We start from the raw sequence: 14,782 nt of genomic DNA on the forward strand, positions 1-14,782 counted from the left end.
ATGTGGGTCCATTGTAAGCTGGGATATCGCGGAGCTTCTTCTCCACGACAAGTGAAGGATGAATGTATATGCTATTTGCATGGCTAACACGTGGCTGTTCTTCTCTGACCCTCCCTTCAAGTCACAGTGGTACCTGACTTGCCGATCCGCTTTCGCACCCAGTCCGGCTGGATAACTAAGTGAGTTAGTTTTTACTTGGCGCCGATGCGCTTACCAAGCGTTTCTTTTTCGATGTAGTGGCAAATTTCTGCTTTGCCTTCAATTGAGCCCGAGCGCGACCGAGATATACTACATTCTCTGCTCCGATGCATGGGGATGGGATGAACGTGGAGAGGTACACGAGATCTCAATGGGTGTTGTTTATATATGCATGGATTATGGTAGAAGGAAAGTTATATTGGGTGTTTGTTCCATCGACCGAAATTGACCTTCGGGCATGGCGTTGGATGACCGAGTATCACCGTAAAAACTCTCGATTAGTTTGAGTGACTGGGCCGTGCGGTGCACGTCATGTATTATCAATACAAAATACAAAATACATTCTGAATCGAGTTCACATCCATTTATCCATTCTTTCTTTATCTTTCTACATCTTCATCATACATACATACTTGTCACCGTTACATACATCTCATCACGACCAACAACATAGCACCCATCCACCCAACGAGAGGAGAAAGCAACACATAGAACAGAAGAGGAAGAGACCTTATCAGCTCAGATCACGCAATTATCAATAACGAGAGGACTTTACAAGAGAGAGATTGCGAGGACTGGTAGCTACGATCGATAAGGTTAGTACTCCTCACCTTCCACGTATTTCATTCATCCCCCTCTTGGACATCCTACATATACACTCTCACGTGTACATACATTCACACACACAAAGATACAAGCACATACCCTCGCCTCTTTGTTTTGGTTGATTGTATAAATTCAACTTCCTTGAAAGGACTGTGCGGGTGGCTGTGTCCAATAATCTACATTCACTTTGCCCTTCTTTTCATCGTTTCACAATCACACCTTTACCTTCTCACATCTATTCACCATCAACACTCCGTTTTGAACATCTCACTCACACTTCCCTATACATATCAGGTCAAATCACCTTACCAAATATCATCATATCGTCCTTTTCCTCATCACCAGCACCACCCCTCATCATGTCAAGCACCCTCTTCTCACCTACTCTCACCTCATCCACCAACAACGACGACATCGATATGACTCTTCCCCTCTCTCAAGATAAAGGAATAGACAACTTCGAATCCCTTTTCAACTTTGACGAATTCGAATCATTAGGAGATACCAGCGTGAGTAATTCTCCCTTCGTATCCTATCAACCAGGCGAATGGTGGCTGATGGATCTTCTTCTCCTTCCTCCTCCTTCCTCCACCCAGTCTCACACCCACTCCCCGACTACCGCTTCTCCCAACTACACACCTTCGCCACTCCCTCTTCCAGTTGAGGAACCAATCACCTTCAACCCTGACAACTTTGATTTCCTGGGTGCCGATGGTGCGATGGATTTCCCACTCGACTTCTCATTCGGGAACGAAGCCAAAGCAGGGCCAGTCATTCAAGAAGACATAATGCAAGTCAAGCAAGAACCAATGGAATTCAGCTTTGGCGAAGCTTCCAACTCACAATCACCTGTCACCGAAGCCAGACCAATGCCAGTGCCTCAACCACTTCTTCAGCAGAACAGCGCCGCCAACCAAGATCAATTCACCGGTCTACCCGTCGACCAGCAAGCTGCCCTTCAGCAACTCATGACCAATCTCATCAACTACCAACAAGCCTACGGTCTTGATATCCCCGCTCCCCAACCTCCAGCTCAACCTGCTGTACCTTCTACCATTCAACCATCGATGATATTCTCATCCGCTTCTCCCGCATCTCTATCTGCTCCTGCAGCTCTTCCTGTCGCTTCTTCATCACAATCACCCATCAAGCAATCTACTGCTCACTCAACTCCCATCGAAGCCGATGAACCTTTGCGAGCAGTTGAACCTCACGAGATGGCGTCTCCCGATGTCGCTCGATCTGCAAGACATGCTTCAGTCGTCAGCTCAGGTATTGAGGATCTCGACACCAAGATCGATCGATTAGTACCTCTCAACACCATCTTCTCGGCTGGTAAAGGTAAAGGCGGGAAGAAAGGAGGCGGTATGTCATCGGTCGTACGAAACGAAGACGAAGAAATCGATGACGACGAATCTTGGAGACCCTCACCTGAGGAGTACAAGAAACTATCATCAAAGGAGAAGAGACAACTTCGAAACAAGTTGAGTGCCAGAGCTTTCAGGACGAGAAGGAAGGATTACATCGGGACCCTTGAATCTCACATCCAAGATCGAGATGTAGTGATTGACGAGATGAGAGCCGAGTTGGTCAATTCCAGGACGGAAAACCAGGATTTAAGGTGGGTGATCAAATTTCTCTGGAACTTAAATTCGAACCCTCGTTGACCCATCCTCTCCTTCACAGACGCGAACTGGCAGCTTTGAAAGCTAGCACAATGTCTATACTCCATCCCGAATCTGCCAACAAGTCGAGTGTATCTCCCGCTATGGTCAATGCATTGGCATTGTCACCTGCGCTCGCCTCACCTTCCGCTCCTGTCAACGCCACTGCCGGCCCTGGACCCAACACCATCCGAAGGAGCAACACCCCTCTCAACACATTCAACCCCCGAAAAGATCTTCCCGCTTCACTCAAGGGATCTTGGGGCGGAAACGACAATATGTTCGGCGGTGGCTCAACCATCTGCCATACAATGTTCACACCCGACCTTGTCCTTCCACCCACCAACTCAACCTCCACCCCAGCACCTTTACGATCTCTGGCTGACCTACCTCGAGTCAATCTCAACCCTCGCCTTAACGACGATGCTCCTGTACCTGCACCTCGCGGTCACATTCTCGCCGGAATGGGTAACGGTCAAGATGTCTCTAAAACCTTCGCATCGTGGTCTGAGGATACGCCATTCTCCCTTCGATCAATGGACTCATACAGGATGCAAATGTGGTCTCGACTCGCCAGAGAAGCCGCAGCCGATAAAGCCAATTTGGCAGGTGATATGAGACCCAAGTTCTTCGTTGAAGTCAAAGAGGAACCTCTACCCGCACCTTCAGCAGCTGCTGCTGCTCAGGCCGCCGTCGTCGCTGCAGCAGCGTCCAACCATATCACCACGAAATTGGCCAACTCATTCTTCTCCGCTTTCCAATCTGGATCGAAGTTGGATACAGATAAATTAGCAGCAGTAGTCACTGGTCAAGCCAAACTCAAGGTTGTCTCTTCCACCGAATTAGAACTACCTCCTTCGCCTGCAGCCCAAGTCGCTGAGAACGGTAATGAAGATTGCCTCTCGATGTTGATGGGCAGTCTGAAATTGCAATCTGGACCTGGACTCAGATCTGTCGGAGCGAGGGAGAACCCACTGGGAACGTTGTGTGGTTTCTTTGGAATGCCCACTAAGGCATAGATTTTTCTATTTCACTCATCACCCACACCCTCACATCCCATCAATGCATCACTCCATACTCCCTCCATCGCATGTAAATTTACACTTGTCTGTTGATAACGCTTTATGAATATACTGTACAATATAATACATTTGGTTTCAAACCACTCTTACTTTCGTAGCTCGATATACAGGTTACATCCTTCGTTTTTGGCTTCTTTTTTTACTGGTGATACCTCCATGTTTCTTTGGACTTGGTTTGAGGGTAGAGTGATGTTGGAAGGTGCTTCAGGTTGATTGGGTCATGTTATATATGTCGGTAACTTGTATTTGGTTGAGGTTGAGGTTATATCTATGTAGATGAAATGACATGAACGATATATCTCTCTTACTCAGCATCTACTCGTGCGAGTGTGGTTCAGAAACATCCTTCGAGTCTTATCAATAATCGCAGTCCCGTATGATTTCAGAATACTGTACATATATGATACATGACACTACTGACTACTGGATGTATACACATGATGCTACTACTTCATACATGAATGATACAATTAAATTTCTTGAAATTCTTAGTTCTACTGTAAAGTTCCCACTTTCCCATCCATCGCCTTGTTCCAACTTTCCAGCTCTTTCGGATCAAACCAATCAAACCAATCTTCTTTTTCGATGAACTCGTCCAGAGTGATGAATCTGATAGTATCCAGCCGTTTCTTAATCGCTTCTTCTCCCTTGATATCGGACTCTGGCAGATCCGCATCCGCCCTACATCGATAAGCGATATCCGCACGAAATATTTCCTCCTCGTCTTTCTGAAATTGTTCTGATGAGCTCGGTCCAGAGTCTTCTTTTGTTCTTGTACTTTCAACATTAACGATAATGATATCACAATGAGGATGGGAGAGTGTTACCTCAGTGATAGCCCAGTCGTTCAGGTCTTTGTCATCCTCTAGTTCGAGATCGTACGGATATCTATCTGGATACTCGACGGTCGAGGTGGGATCGTACATCCAATAGATCTTCTTGAAATTAGGGTAAACGGCTAATCCACACGATCTCAGATCGGTATTCTTCCTTGCGTAGATGGAAGGTAAAGTAAATATCACATTTTCTACGTTCTCCCACATTGTTCTACATGTATCGGGGGGCATGAAATCGAGATCATCGCAGTTCATATCCCTGATTATGACTGTCTTGGGTCGAAGTTTCGCGAGAAGTTTACAGCGGGATCTGGATTCGGATCCTCGCCACTTGGGAGGATCGGAGTGGAATCTGTCAGATAATGAACTGAACAAGGGTGATCTCAGATCCACCGTCTTGAGATTGGGCAAGACGAAATTTTCGAATCGGGTAGAACGGCAGTAGTGCGAGGGATGATGATTGATCGTCAATTTTCGGATGTGGATCAAGAGCTCTTCATCCATCCGATAGAGTTCGGATTCGTAGGTTCTTCGGGGTTGTATGTAAGTGTGAAAGATGTCCATAGTATGGGTATGGCGAGTTTGCGGAATTTCCTCGAGACGATGGCGCAGGCTGCGAGAGTGGATTGATCGTGGGAGGTGAGCTCTGAGAGGATGAGACGGATGGTTTCGTTGGGTAGTTGGGGGAGTATCGACATTGTTAGCGTCGTGTTTGAGGGGGTTGGTGGGGTAGGTGGTGCCGAATGAGCTGACGAGAGCTGGAGGTTTGAATCGTTGGGTTCGCCTTGTCGATCGTACTTTGTAATTTAGATGTACTAAAGTGCATAAAGTGCGGTTTTATTATGGACAGATCTGTCACTTGTGGGAAAACTCACGTTTGTGTTGATGGTTTTACTGCTGTTAGAGAAGAAGATGAGAGTTTGACAAAGATCTGTAAACTGAAATAAAGAAAGGAGAAAGTGGATGGTAGTGAAATACGCACAGACCCAAACACATACACCGTAATATGATCGTTACGGTTGAGTCAGTCAACTTGAGTCAACTTGAGTCAACTTGAGTCTACATCATCTACATCATGACACACCTATCTGTTTGGCTTGACCTATTCCTCTTTGCCTATCCAACCACAAATATACAATATACAGTACTCCAAATCACATCATCCTTCCGACGATCATGCCACCTAAAAAATCGAAATCCAGATCGAAATCAAAATCGAAATCAAAATCGAAAAAGGTCAAAGGTAGAAGATCATCAAAGACCCATACCCATTCTCTTACACCCCTCCTCCCTCCCGAAGTCATCCACAGGATCCTCTCTCACCTCTCAATCTATGACCAAAACACCCTCGCCTCCTGCGCTCAGGTCAGCAAACAGCTCAACGCACTCGCTACACCTATTCTCTGGAGATGGCTCAGATTTGCTCCGCAACCCCTTTCAGAGGATGGCAGCACCCTCGACAGCTCATCTTGGAATCAACATCTTCTAAATAGGGTTGTGATATTCGATGTCCAGACGCACGAAGAGAATTGGTGTGAATCCCAGCAAGTCAAAAGTCTGAATTTACCAAATCTCAAGAGACTTCGTCTGAACATCGACACAGAAGTTCTCACTGGACGTAGAGAGATACTGATGGTACAGAACAAGACGACGAAACTAACTTATCATGTCGCCTCATCTCAAACCTTAGACCTAAAACGATGGTTTACAAAGAGCTGGCAGATACCCTCCCAAGCTTCTATCTGGACCCCGAATTCTTCTGTCCCACAATCTGGTCCGAAGTCGAGACCCTCGTCTACCTCGTTCCACCCATCGGAAACGACGATCATTATCTTCCTCATGAAGATAGAGATCTCAGCGGGCTCTTACCGAAGCTGAAAAAATTAATTTGGATATTCGATCCCAGCGATATCGATCCTGAAGCTGAAGGTGATCAATGCAATCTACACGGGGAGGAACGACAACTTCTTAGTGAATTGCTGGCTAAGAACCCAGAGCTCAAGCTTATCATCGTAAACGTGGGAAGTGCCAATCTTAGATTGATGAAGGGAAGTCGAGAGCCATTTGACGAAATTCTATGTTGGTATGCGGAGAAATTTCAGGATTGGTACTGGGATGTATTGGATTCTTCTTCATTTTACGATGATGACGAGGACGATACGAAGAAAACGAATTACCCATATTACCTTAATGTGGAGGAGTTTGTTGAGAGGGAAGAATGGTACGAATGGTTTGATCCGGAGGAGATTATACATTGGAAGAGGATGAATCGAGAGATAAAGAAGACTATACCTAAAGGAGAAGATGTAGAGGAGTAGATCTTTGTAGTTGAGGGTACCAAGAGAAGTGAAGCAAGCAAATTTGACTTGTTCATATTGCACAGGGTGGCACAGGTCAGTCCAAGGTCAGAGTGGTCGTAAGTAATGTGGTTTCCATATGACATGCATGTATAGAATTATCTATGTACAATAAACAACCATCACGCTGCCTTCCTGCAGAAGGCTCATCTTTTAGTAGTAGTGGTGAAGGACTGAGCTGACGAGAGGTACTGTGTGTCCACAGTGACGCGTTGGTTGAGTCAACTCGAGTCATCATGATCACCATCAACCCACACACCCACACACATGTATATATAACTTGAAACAGACATCCAGCTTCCATCTTACTTCCATCTCTCCTCTCAATCTCCCACTCCAAAACAAAACACATCATCATCCAGCTCACAACCACAAGTCGACTCATCTTCCACCAGTATATCCTCGACACCTAAACGATGCCACCAAAAAAGACAAAACCCAAAACATCATACCCACCAACCACCTCTACCTCTCAATCACCTCCCAATCCCCCCTCCATCTCCTTCTCCAACCATATCATCCAACGAATCCTCTCCTACATACCCGTCAACGAACAAGGTACCCTCCATTCGTGCACACTGGTGGACAAACAATTCAACTTAATCGCCACACCCCTTCTTTGGAGATGGCTCATCCTTAGTCCTCCTTCTGAAGCTGACGAGATCACCCCTATCAACCCTATCGACACCTCGGTGTGGAAGGACGAGCGCCTGAAGATGGTAAAAATCCTCTCCATCGAGACTCATAGCTCCGAATGGTGTACCCTCAACCAATCAGCCAATCTCAAATTACCCAACCTGGAGACAATCCGACTGACCATCCACAAGAAATTCGGTTATCCACGAGCATTCCACTCTTTCCCAACTTCCGAACCTCCCCCCAGTCAAATCTCGAACCAATCGGCATGTACCCTGATGAAACACCTCAAACCCAGGACGATAGTGTACAAGGAAACTCCCGATTCGTCCTTCTACCTCAACCCGGATAACGTATCTCCCCCTATCTGGTCCAAGGTCGATACGCTCATCTTCCTCATTCCGCCCGTAGGAGCTGGAACGCACTTCACCAAGAACAAGGATCTCACGCAACTCGTACCTAAACTCAAAAGGGTGTATTGGATATTCGATCCTACCGATGTGGATCTCACTTCGAGATACAATACTGGTAATTTCGATCATGACGAAATCAACTTTTTATCGAATTTGTTGGTCAGAAATCCCAAGATCAAATTTACGATTGTCAATGCTGGATGTACGAGTCTCAGATTACCCAAGAAGTATCGTATGTCCATTGAAGATTCCGAAGATAGCTACCAAGAGTCGTTCATCAAGAATCACTGGAATAGATTAGAGGAAGCTGCCTTTGATGCTAGGCGATCGAAATTGAGAGCCAAGGCGAAGGCAGGGTCAGGTTCAGGTTCAGGTTCAGGTTCAGGTCCAGGCTCAAAGCGACAGGAGAAGGATGGAGATAGAGATAGTAACGACGAGGAGGAGGAGGAAGAAGAGGATGAAGAAGTTGACAGCTCGTACGAGTTTATGTCGATCGGTGAATTTGTGGAGAAGGAGGAATGGTATAATTGGTTTGACCCGGAGGAGATTGTGAGATGGAAGAGGATCAATGAAGAGATCGATGGGAAGAAGGAAAAAGGCAAGAATAAGAAGTAGGTTGATATGATGGTATACGATATGGGATACATCGAATCGCAGAAGCTGGAGAAATGGAAAGGTTAACGATATGGAGAATGACACTAAAACAAGAACCGGGTAATAGGGTAGATTGGATTTGGGTTCGACATCTAAGATATGTGTAAATGTACCAGATAGTGGATCAGAGGGTAGTTGTATTATATCGCTATCTATGTCATGCTCATGTATGTATACAATAATTCATGTACATGATCTATTTCGTTTCGTTAAGTGGGTATGACTGGTACAGTATAAACAGCAAGTCTGATAGAGCGAATGAGTGGAATAAGCTGACTGTCCAAGACACATTCTTGAATCCGGATCAGCGAACCCTCATGACGAAGATACATGTACGTGAAGTATGGAGGATGAGGTACCAGATCCAACTCACCTCACCATCACACAGTCGGCGACGTCTCCTCGTCAATCCTAATTCCGAACTGCTTCTCCGCCAACCCATAACTCGTCGCAACAGCCTCACTGGCATATACCCTCATCTTATCCTCATACTCCTTCGTAATCCCCTCCCTATATCCACCAGCCTCTCCTAGTAATCTACCAAGCAATGCCGAATCCCGCACAGCAGTGTTGGCTCCAATCCCCCCAGCGGGAGTCATAGAATGCACGGCATCTCCAATTACCGTAATCCGAGGATGGTTCTTCCATACCGGTACACCGGAGGGGGTACTACAAGTGATCTTCCAGAATGCCGCTTCATTCTCTACCATCTCCGTAAATAGCGGTTTGAGTTTGGGGGACCAATTGGCGGTAAGGGATTTAGCGATGTCTGCTGCAGTCTTGCCAATAATGGTATAATCGTCATTTGGAGCCTTGATCAATCCCGGTGAACCGACCATCGTCCAGCCGAATTGGATAGAGGGATCATCCATATCCTTTGATCTGATATTGGTAATCACCGATACATTCCCTTCTTCCCCTCTGGAATCATCCACGAATCTATATACTCCTTCTTCCAACCCCTTGAATGCCAAGGTGGGAGCCTGTCCATGAATCCCTCGGACAAGTGTATCGTAGTGTTTGATCTTCCCCTCTGACAGTTTCTTCGATACCTTCGACTTAAGTCCATCTCCAATGATCAACATCGACCCTTCCACTGATCTGCTCCCATCGCCAAATATCACTTTGACCCCATTAGGACTTTCCTCGTAGTCCACTACATTCTTATTGAACTGGACAAAATCCTCACTTCCCTCTAAGAAGAACTTCCTCATCTCTCCCCTGGCAATCCCGATCGTTAGACCGTCCCTGCTACCCAGTTTCTCAGGTACTTTGTGTTCGACCTGTTCACCCGTAATTGCATTCAACGCTGTGAATCCACTTCCACCCGTTTTCCCGCAGATATCGTAGAATCTCCCAAACTCATCGGGACCAAGTACGTCTTCGATGGCGTCCAACCCTTCCGTGGATAGACGAAGTCTATATCCCTGACCTCGGAAGGACAGGCTCGCATCACGCTCGAAGATCTGGAATGGGATGTGGGAGCGGAGTAGCGATCGAGCGAGGAGGAGGGAGGAGAGACCTGCACCTGCGATCAGGATGGGTTGTTGGGATGACATGGCGTGGATCAGGGGCGTAAGTGAGTGAATATGGTAGGATGCTTGTTGCGGATCAGGGTTATATGGAAGTCTGCATCCTCTTCTAAAGTCTATATAACCTATGAAGTACTAGATGTCGGAGAATGAGTAATCGTCATTGATGATCAATCATCCATGCGTATCAAGTAAGCTCAAAATCACTGCTCGTGTAATGCGATGAATGTTCGGAGAAAGTGGGGAAGCACATCAGTCAAATGCTTCCGTCGGAACAGTATCCCATGGTGGCAGACTTTGTCCAAATCGAAATGTCCATCAAATGCATCCGAATCCGAATCACTATAAAGTTACTTCCATATCTTTCCTTTACTTCTGACCCCCTCCATCATCTCACCTACACTCTAACACTCTCAGGAGGTCCCAAATAACTATACCCCCTCTCCCTGATCCCTCCGAAATCCACCAGAACCCTCTCAAACACTATACCAGTGGTCATAGCCCACAATGTGATGGTATGCTTTCCGGCTTCTCCCAACTTCACCATCGTCTTCACATCTCGAATCTCATTCTTGACGATCTCAATCCAGTCATTCGGTACAGCTCCGATAGCCACGGGGGGATCATTCCATGGTTTATCTTTGACGAAACCCAGCGGCTTGATCGGGATTGGGTTGATGATTCGTGGAGGTTGGTCGTCCACTTGCAAGCCAAATGCTAAAGTCGCATTGGCACCCAAGAAGTTAAGTGCCGGACCAATCTGTACATTGATCTCTACGTCTTCTTCATCCGATGAGTCGAAGGTCCAAATATCGTAGGTCAATTTCGGTCCCTCTCCCACCGTGAAGTTCTGGGTGGATCGAGGGAACATCTCCAATCCACTTCGCGTCCTACCGTACCCTACCATCTCATGGAAGGCATACTCATCCTTTGGTGAGTTGGAAGAATAATGTCCAGCCTCAACAGCAATATACCCATCACCTTCTACATGACCGTTGAACTCCTTTGGAGGAGCGGGTCGCTTGTTAATGGGAACAAGGATGGTAACTTCCGATCCATCACTTGCGGTAAGGTAGAAAGTCGCTTTGCCATCCTCGGGCGCTTTATCCCAATTGACCGATACTCTAATTCTAGTATCCAATGAACCATCCTTCTTGGTCTTTCCATGACGAGGCTCGACGATCAACCAATCTTCACTCGTCACTTTCCATGTAGTAGATTTGGGTCCAGCAGAACCTACATCAACCCATCTTGATTTAGCTCCGAATGGGTCCATAGGTAATAACTCGGGTGTCTCGCAGTGTTCACCTCGGGGACAGTTGAAAGCGGTATTTCCCGGCCATGAGCCCATGGAGTTCTCGAAGGTTACTCGGATGTTGGTTATGACTCCGTAGCCAAGTTCGGGGATGGGGATACCCTCTCGAGCAGGGACGGAAGGGTTGGAGAATGATATGGGAGGCATGATATCTTTGATAGGCTCGAGCCAAGAGTTCCATCCGATGTGCTAAGACAATGCCACTTCACGTCAGTACCGATACGCAACACTACTACCACTGCTAGCTATGAAATGCAGATACTCACCGCCTGATCAAGCATGTGATCCCATTTCCCATCCAACATCTGATGGAAAGTCTCCGTCAATTCACCATCATGGAAGAACGCGTCGATAGCCTGTTTGGCATGGAAGTTGGCCGAGTTTCTACCCTGTTGAGCATAAAGGTTGGATCGTTCGGCAGCGACGTAGAGCTTGTTAAGGTTGGTTTGCATCAGACAGAGCATGTACACTTGCTGGTAGAAGGCAGGTTTGGTTTCTTCAGATAGACCCTCGTAGATCTTGGCCGCCCTGTCAGTGATGGATTGCCATTCTTCGAGAACTCGCTCGGCTTCTTCGTAGTTGTTCAGAGACCATGTGGTGGAGTTGACCAATTCGGCTTTTCGTCGAGAGGCGTACATCTATGTGTAAGGAATCACATTATCCGTCAGCGAATCGTAATGATCAGCTGGTATGATCACACTCACGGAGTATTTCATCATAATATCAGCGACCTCCTCCTTGGTCTCTCCACCAAATTCACGTTCAGCCCATAGTTCCAAATATCGTTCAACAGAGTTAATAGGCCAGGCATTAATATCCCAAGCGAGATGAAGGAAGTGCTCAGCAGGAAGTTCGAGGGGTTTGAGAGAACCGATATTCAGGATCCAGATCGAAGTGGTATTGAACGCAGCGGCGATGGTCATTTGTTCCCAGGCTGCGACCCGTAGATTAATTAGCTTGGTCGGTAAGGAATGAAGATGTTTGAATCTCGTACTTACTCTTGACCAGGTTGATAGTGTTGATCCACTTGTAAGCTCGGGGCATTCCCACGTCTGAGCGACATTATCAGTCAAAGATACCATCATGCACTTGAAGCGAAAATAACTCACAATCAACATGGTAATAGATACCCGAACCAGCTTTGTGATCCTTTCCAGGTGGTTGAACAGTCATGATATTACCCCAATTATCGTCGGCGAAAAGTGTGATGACATTCTCTGGCACTTTGAGCTATACTACTCATCAGCTTGGCAAACTCCTTCAGACAACCGTGAACCCCTAAGCTACTCACTCCCTTGAGGTAGTATTCTGCTACTTCCTTGTACATACACCACATCTGAGGGATATCGTTGATATCTCTACCGTGGGTCTTGGCTAGGATATCTTGTTGGACGGATGTTATGTCTACACCAAGCATCATCAGGTCACTTCCTGTATTTTTGTGGAGGAGGGAAGTACGACTCACTCTCGACAAGTTCGTTACTAGCCCCAGTCAAAGGCATATCACCATCACCTCTCATACCTGAATCATCAAATATTCCGTCAGCCCCCATGCCTCATACCTCCTAAGACGTAATGATATCCATATGGCTAGACCACATACCAAGAGTAAACAGCGTTTCCTTATCCTTAGCCCTCTCAGCTCCATAAGTCCACCAATCAATCAAGAAATCATCGTTCGTCCAATCCCATTTCCCCTGTCCTTCTCTATCCCATTCGGGCTTGTTCCTAGCCATGGGCTCGTGGTGACTCGTTCCCATTACTATAGCCATGTTATTGGCTAATACCTGATTGGGACCTGGGATGGGTTCCTTGGGGAATCCGTTGGTGACGTTCAGACCGTCGATATCGAACATTGATGCGTACACTGCGCGTATAATTAGCTATCAACAGCATGGGATCCCACCATACCCAAAAAGACGGGAAGTAATACCAATCGGTAAATTGAAGGAATACTAAGACACTCACTAGCAGGCCAGAAATAATTCGCCTTCAACCTCAACATCATATCGAACCACATCTCGTACATGTCCGGTAAGAACGCCGGTTCACCCCATCTAACCTTCCATCTCTGTGCGGCCCAACTCCACAGAGCGGGATGTTCGTCGTTGATGAATAATCCACGGTATCGTACAGTGGGTTCACCGTGGGATAACACCTCGGAAGAGAGATATGCGATGGCGTCGTGGGATCGGACGGGGACATCAGACCAGAAATGGAAAGGGGAGATACCCATTTGTTCGGTCAGTGTGTAGAGGGCGTAGATTGCTCCTCGCTATTACACGTTTTATCAATATATAAACCTAACACCCTAGGAGAGAGACCATGGATTGTATGAAGATGGGAAATTTGCGCTCGAGTGCTTTGTAAGAGAAAGACACCCACTCGATCACTTCCAACAACGATCAAACCCTTATCCATCCCATGCATCGGTTCCTCCGTGACCCTTACATCGTAACTCTCCCATTTCCCTATCAACTCGTCCGAATATTCATTATCCCTTATATGCTTGATCATACCGTTCTGGGGAGTTCCAACGACGATAGCACGTTCCACATGGTGAGGCAAAGAGTCATTGTATATATGGGGTCGTACGCCCGTCACTCGATACACATCGTGCGCGAAGGATTGAGCTGCGATGTGGATAGCTATATCGTCTTTGGAAGAGAGGAGTAATGGTGCGGCGTAGTGTGAAGATTTTGATGCGATGAGGAAATGATCATGCTTCTTCTTGATACCCTCCGAAGTAGCAGAGAACACTTGTTGGTCGGTATTTAGGAATGAGTCACTGGAAGTAGTTTCGAGATCGCTATCGGAAGGGAAGACGATAACTTTCTTTTCACCCAGACCAGCAACGAGGGTAGCTCCAAGAGAACACCCAGCGATGAGCTTGAGAATGCCCACCATCTTGATGTTACTGAGTGTCGATGCTATACACAAGAAGGATAGTAAGAGTAAGTTGAACAAGTAAGATGCAAGCTTGAATTCAAGACTTTTTAACACTCAACCCTTATGACATCGTGTAGACCGGTCGAACCGGCCCGGATAGATACTTGCCGCAAACGAGATCCGGTGGTCAAATCACCGAAATATATTTTATTTCAGGTTGAACTGGTGAACCCAGACTGTTAGTTCAAACATGCATACTTAACCCAGTTGCTCGTGCTACAAAGATATCTCACTCCACCTCCTCCGGTCTGTGGATGCCGCTGAAGCTGGGGGTTGTCCGAAGCATCCGGATGGAGGGTTCGGACTTCCTGGACAAATCGCGATGAGGACGTTTTACCAAGTCTTATGTCAGTGGATTGGATTGCTTTCGACGTGTTATGGTCAGTGGGCGATGACATATACAGTTATAACATATCGGATCATCACATATACATTTACCTATATACGACGTAACTTGGCAGTCCTACAGGTCATCGAACGAGAATCAGAGGGACGCTGTTTACATCGAGATTCAGCTAACAGAATCGACGCCCTATGATT

At 46.6% G+C, this 14,782-nt stretch overlaps 6 protein-coding genes across 6 annotated transcripts; 3 read left to right on the forward strand and 3 right to left on the reverse strand.

Moving 5' to 3' along the window:
* Nucleotides 1-1,163: 1,163 nt before the first annotated feature.
* On the forward strand, nt 1,164-3,487 carry I302_100407 (uncharacterized protein; the record flags this gene model as incomplete). The annotated part of the gene is made up of 3 exons (XM_019190427.1): nt 1,164-1,313; nt 1,401-2,425; nt 2,491-3,487. 3 exons carry the CDS (start codon nt 1,164-1,166, stop codon nt 3,485-3,487), a joined length of 2,172 nt encoding a protein of 723 aa, XP_019047175.1.
* Nucleotides 3,488-4,044: 557 nt separating this feature from the next.
* On the reverse strand, nt 4,045-4,950 carry I302_100408 (uncharacterized protein; the record flags this gene model as incomplete). The annotated part of the gene is made up of 1 exon (XM_019190428.1): nt 4,045-4,950. The coding sequence occupies one exon, from the start codon at nt 4,948-4,950 to the stop codon at nt 4,045-4,047; it is 906 nt and encodes a 301-aa protein (XP_019047176.1).
* A 1,136-nt stretch (nt 4,951-6,086) lies between these two features.
* Nucleotides 6,087-6,704, forward strand: I302_100409 (uncharacterized protein; the record flags this gene model as incomplete). The annotated part of the gene is made up of 1 exon (XM_019190429.1): nt 6,087-6,704. The coding sequence occupies one exon, from the start codon at nt 6,087-6,089 to the stop codon at nt 6,702-6,704; it is 618 nt and encodes a 205-aa protein (XP_019047177.1).
* A 455-nt stretch (nt 6,705-7,159) lies between these two features.
* On the forward strand, nt 7,160-8,407 carry I302_100410 (uncharacterized protein; the record flags this gene model as incomplete). The annotated part of the gene is made up of 1 exon (XM_019190430.1): nt 7,160-8,407. One exon carries the CDS (start codon nt 7,160-7,162, stop codon nt 8,405-8,407), a length of 1,248 nt encoding a protein of 415 aa, XP_019047178.1.
* A 419-nt stretch (nt 8,408-8,826) lies between these two features.
* Nucleotides 8,827-10,005, reverse strand: I302_100411 (uncharacterized protein; the record flags this gene model as incomplete). Its single annotated transcript, XM_019190431.1, has 1 exon — nt 8,827-10,005. One exon carries the CDS (start codon nt 10,003-10,005, stop codon nt 8,827-8,829), a length of 1,179 nt encoding a protein of 392 aa, XP_019047179.1.
* Nucleotides 10,006-10,375: 370 nt separating this feature from the next.
* On the reverse strand, nt 10,376-14,200 carry I302_100412 (uncharacterized protein; the record flags this gene model as incomplete). The annotated part of the gene is made up of 10 exons (XM_019190432.1): nt 10,376-11,482; nt 11,560-11,931; nt 11,998-12,227; nt 12,292-12,345; nt 12,403-12,523; nt 12,585-12,697; nt 12,759-12,815; nt 12,897-13,160; nt 13,262-13,568; nt 13,679-14,200. The coding sequence occupies 10 exons, from the start codon at nt 14,198-14,200 to the stop codon at nt 10,376-10,378; spliced, it is 3,147 nt and encodes a 1,048-aa protein (XP_019047180.1).
* Between the last annotated feature and the right edge of the window lie 582 nt (nt 14,201-14,782).

Source organism: Kwoniella bestiolae, chromosome 1 (assembly GCF_000512585.2).
Source record: "Kwoniella bestiolae CBS 10118 chromosome 1, complete sequence".
In the NCBI taxonomy this organism is placed as follows: domain Eukaryota; kingdom Fungi; phylum Basidiomycota; class Tremellomycetes; order Tremellales; family Cryptococcaceae; genus Kwoniella; species Kwoniella bestiolae.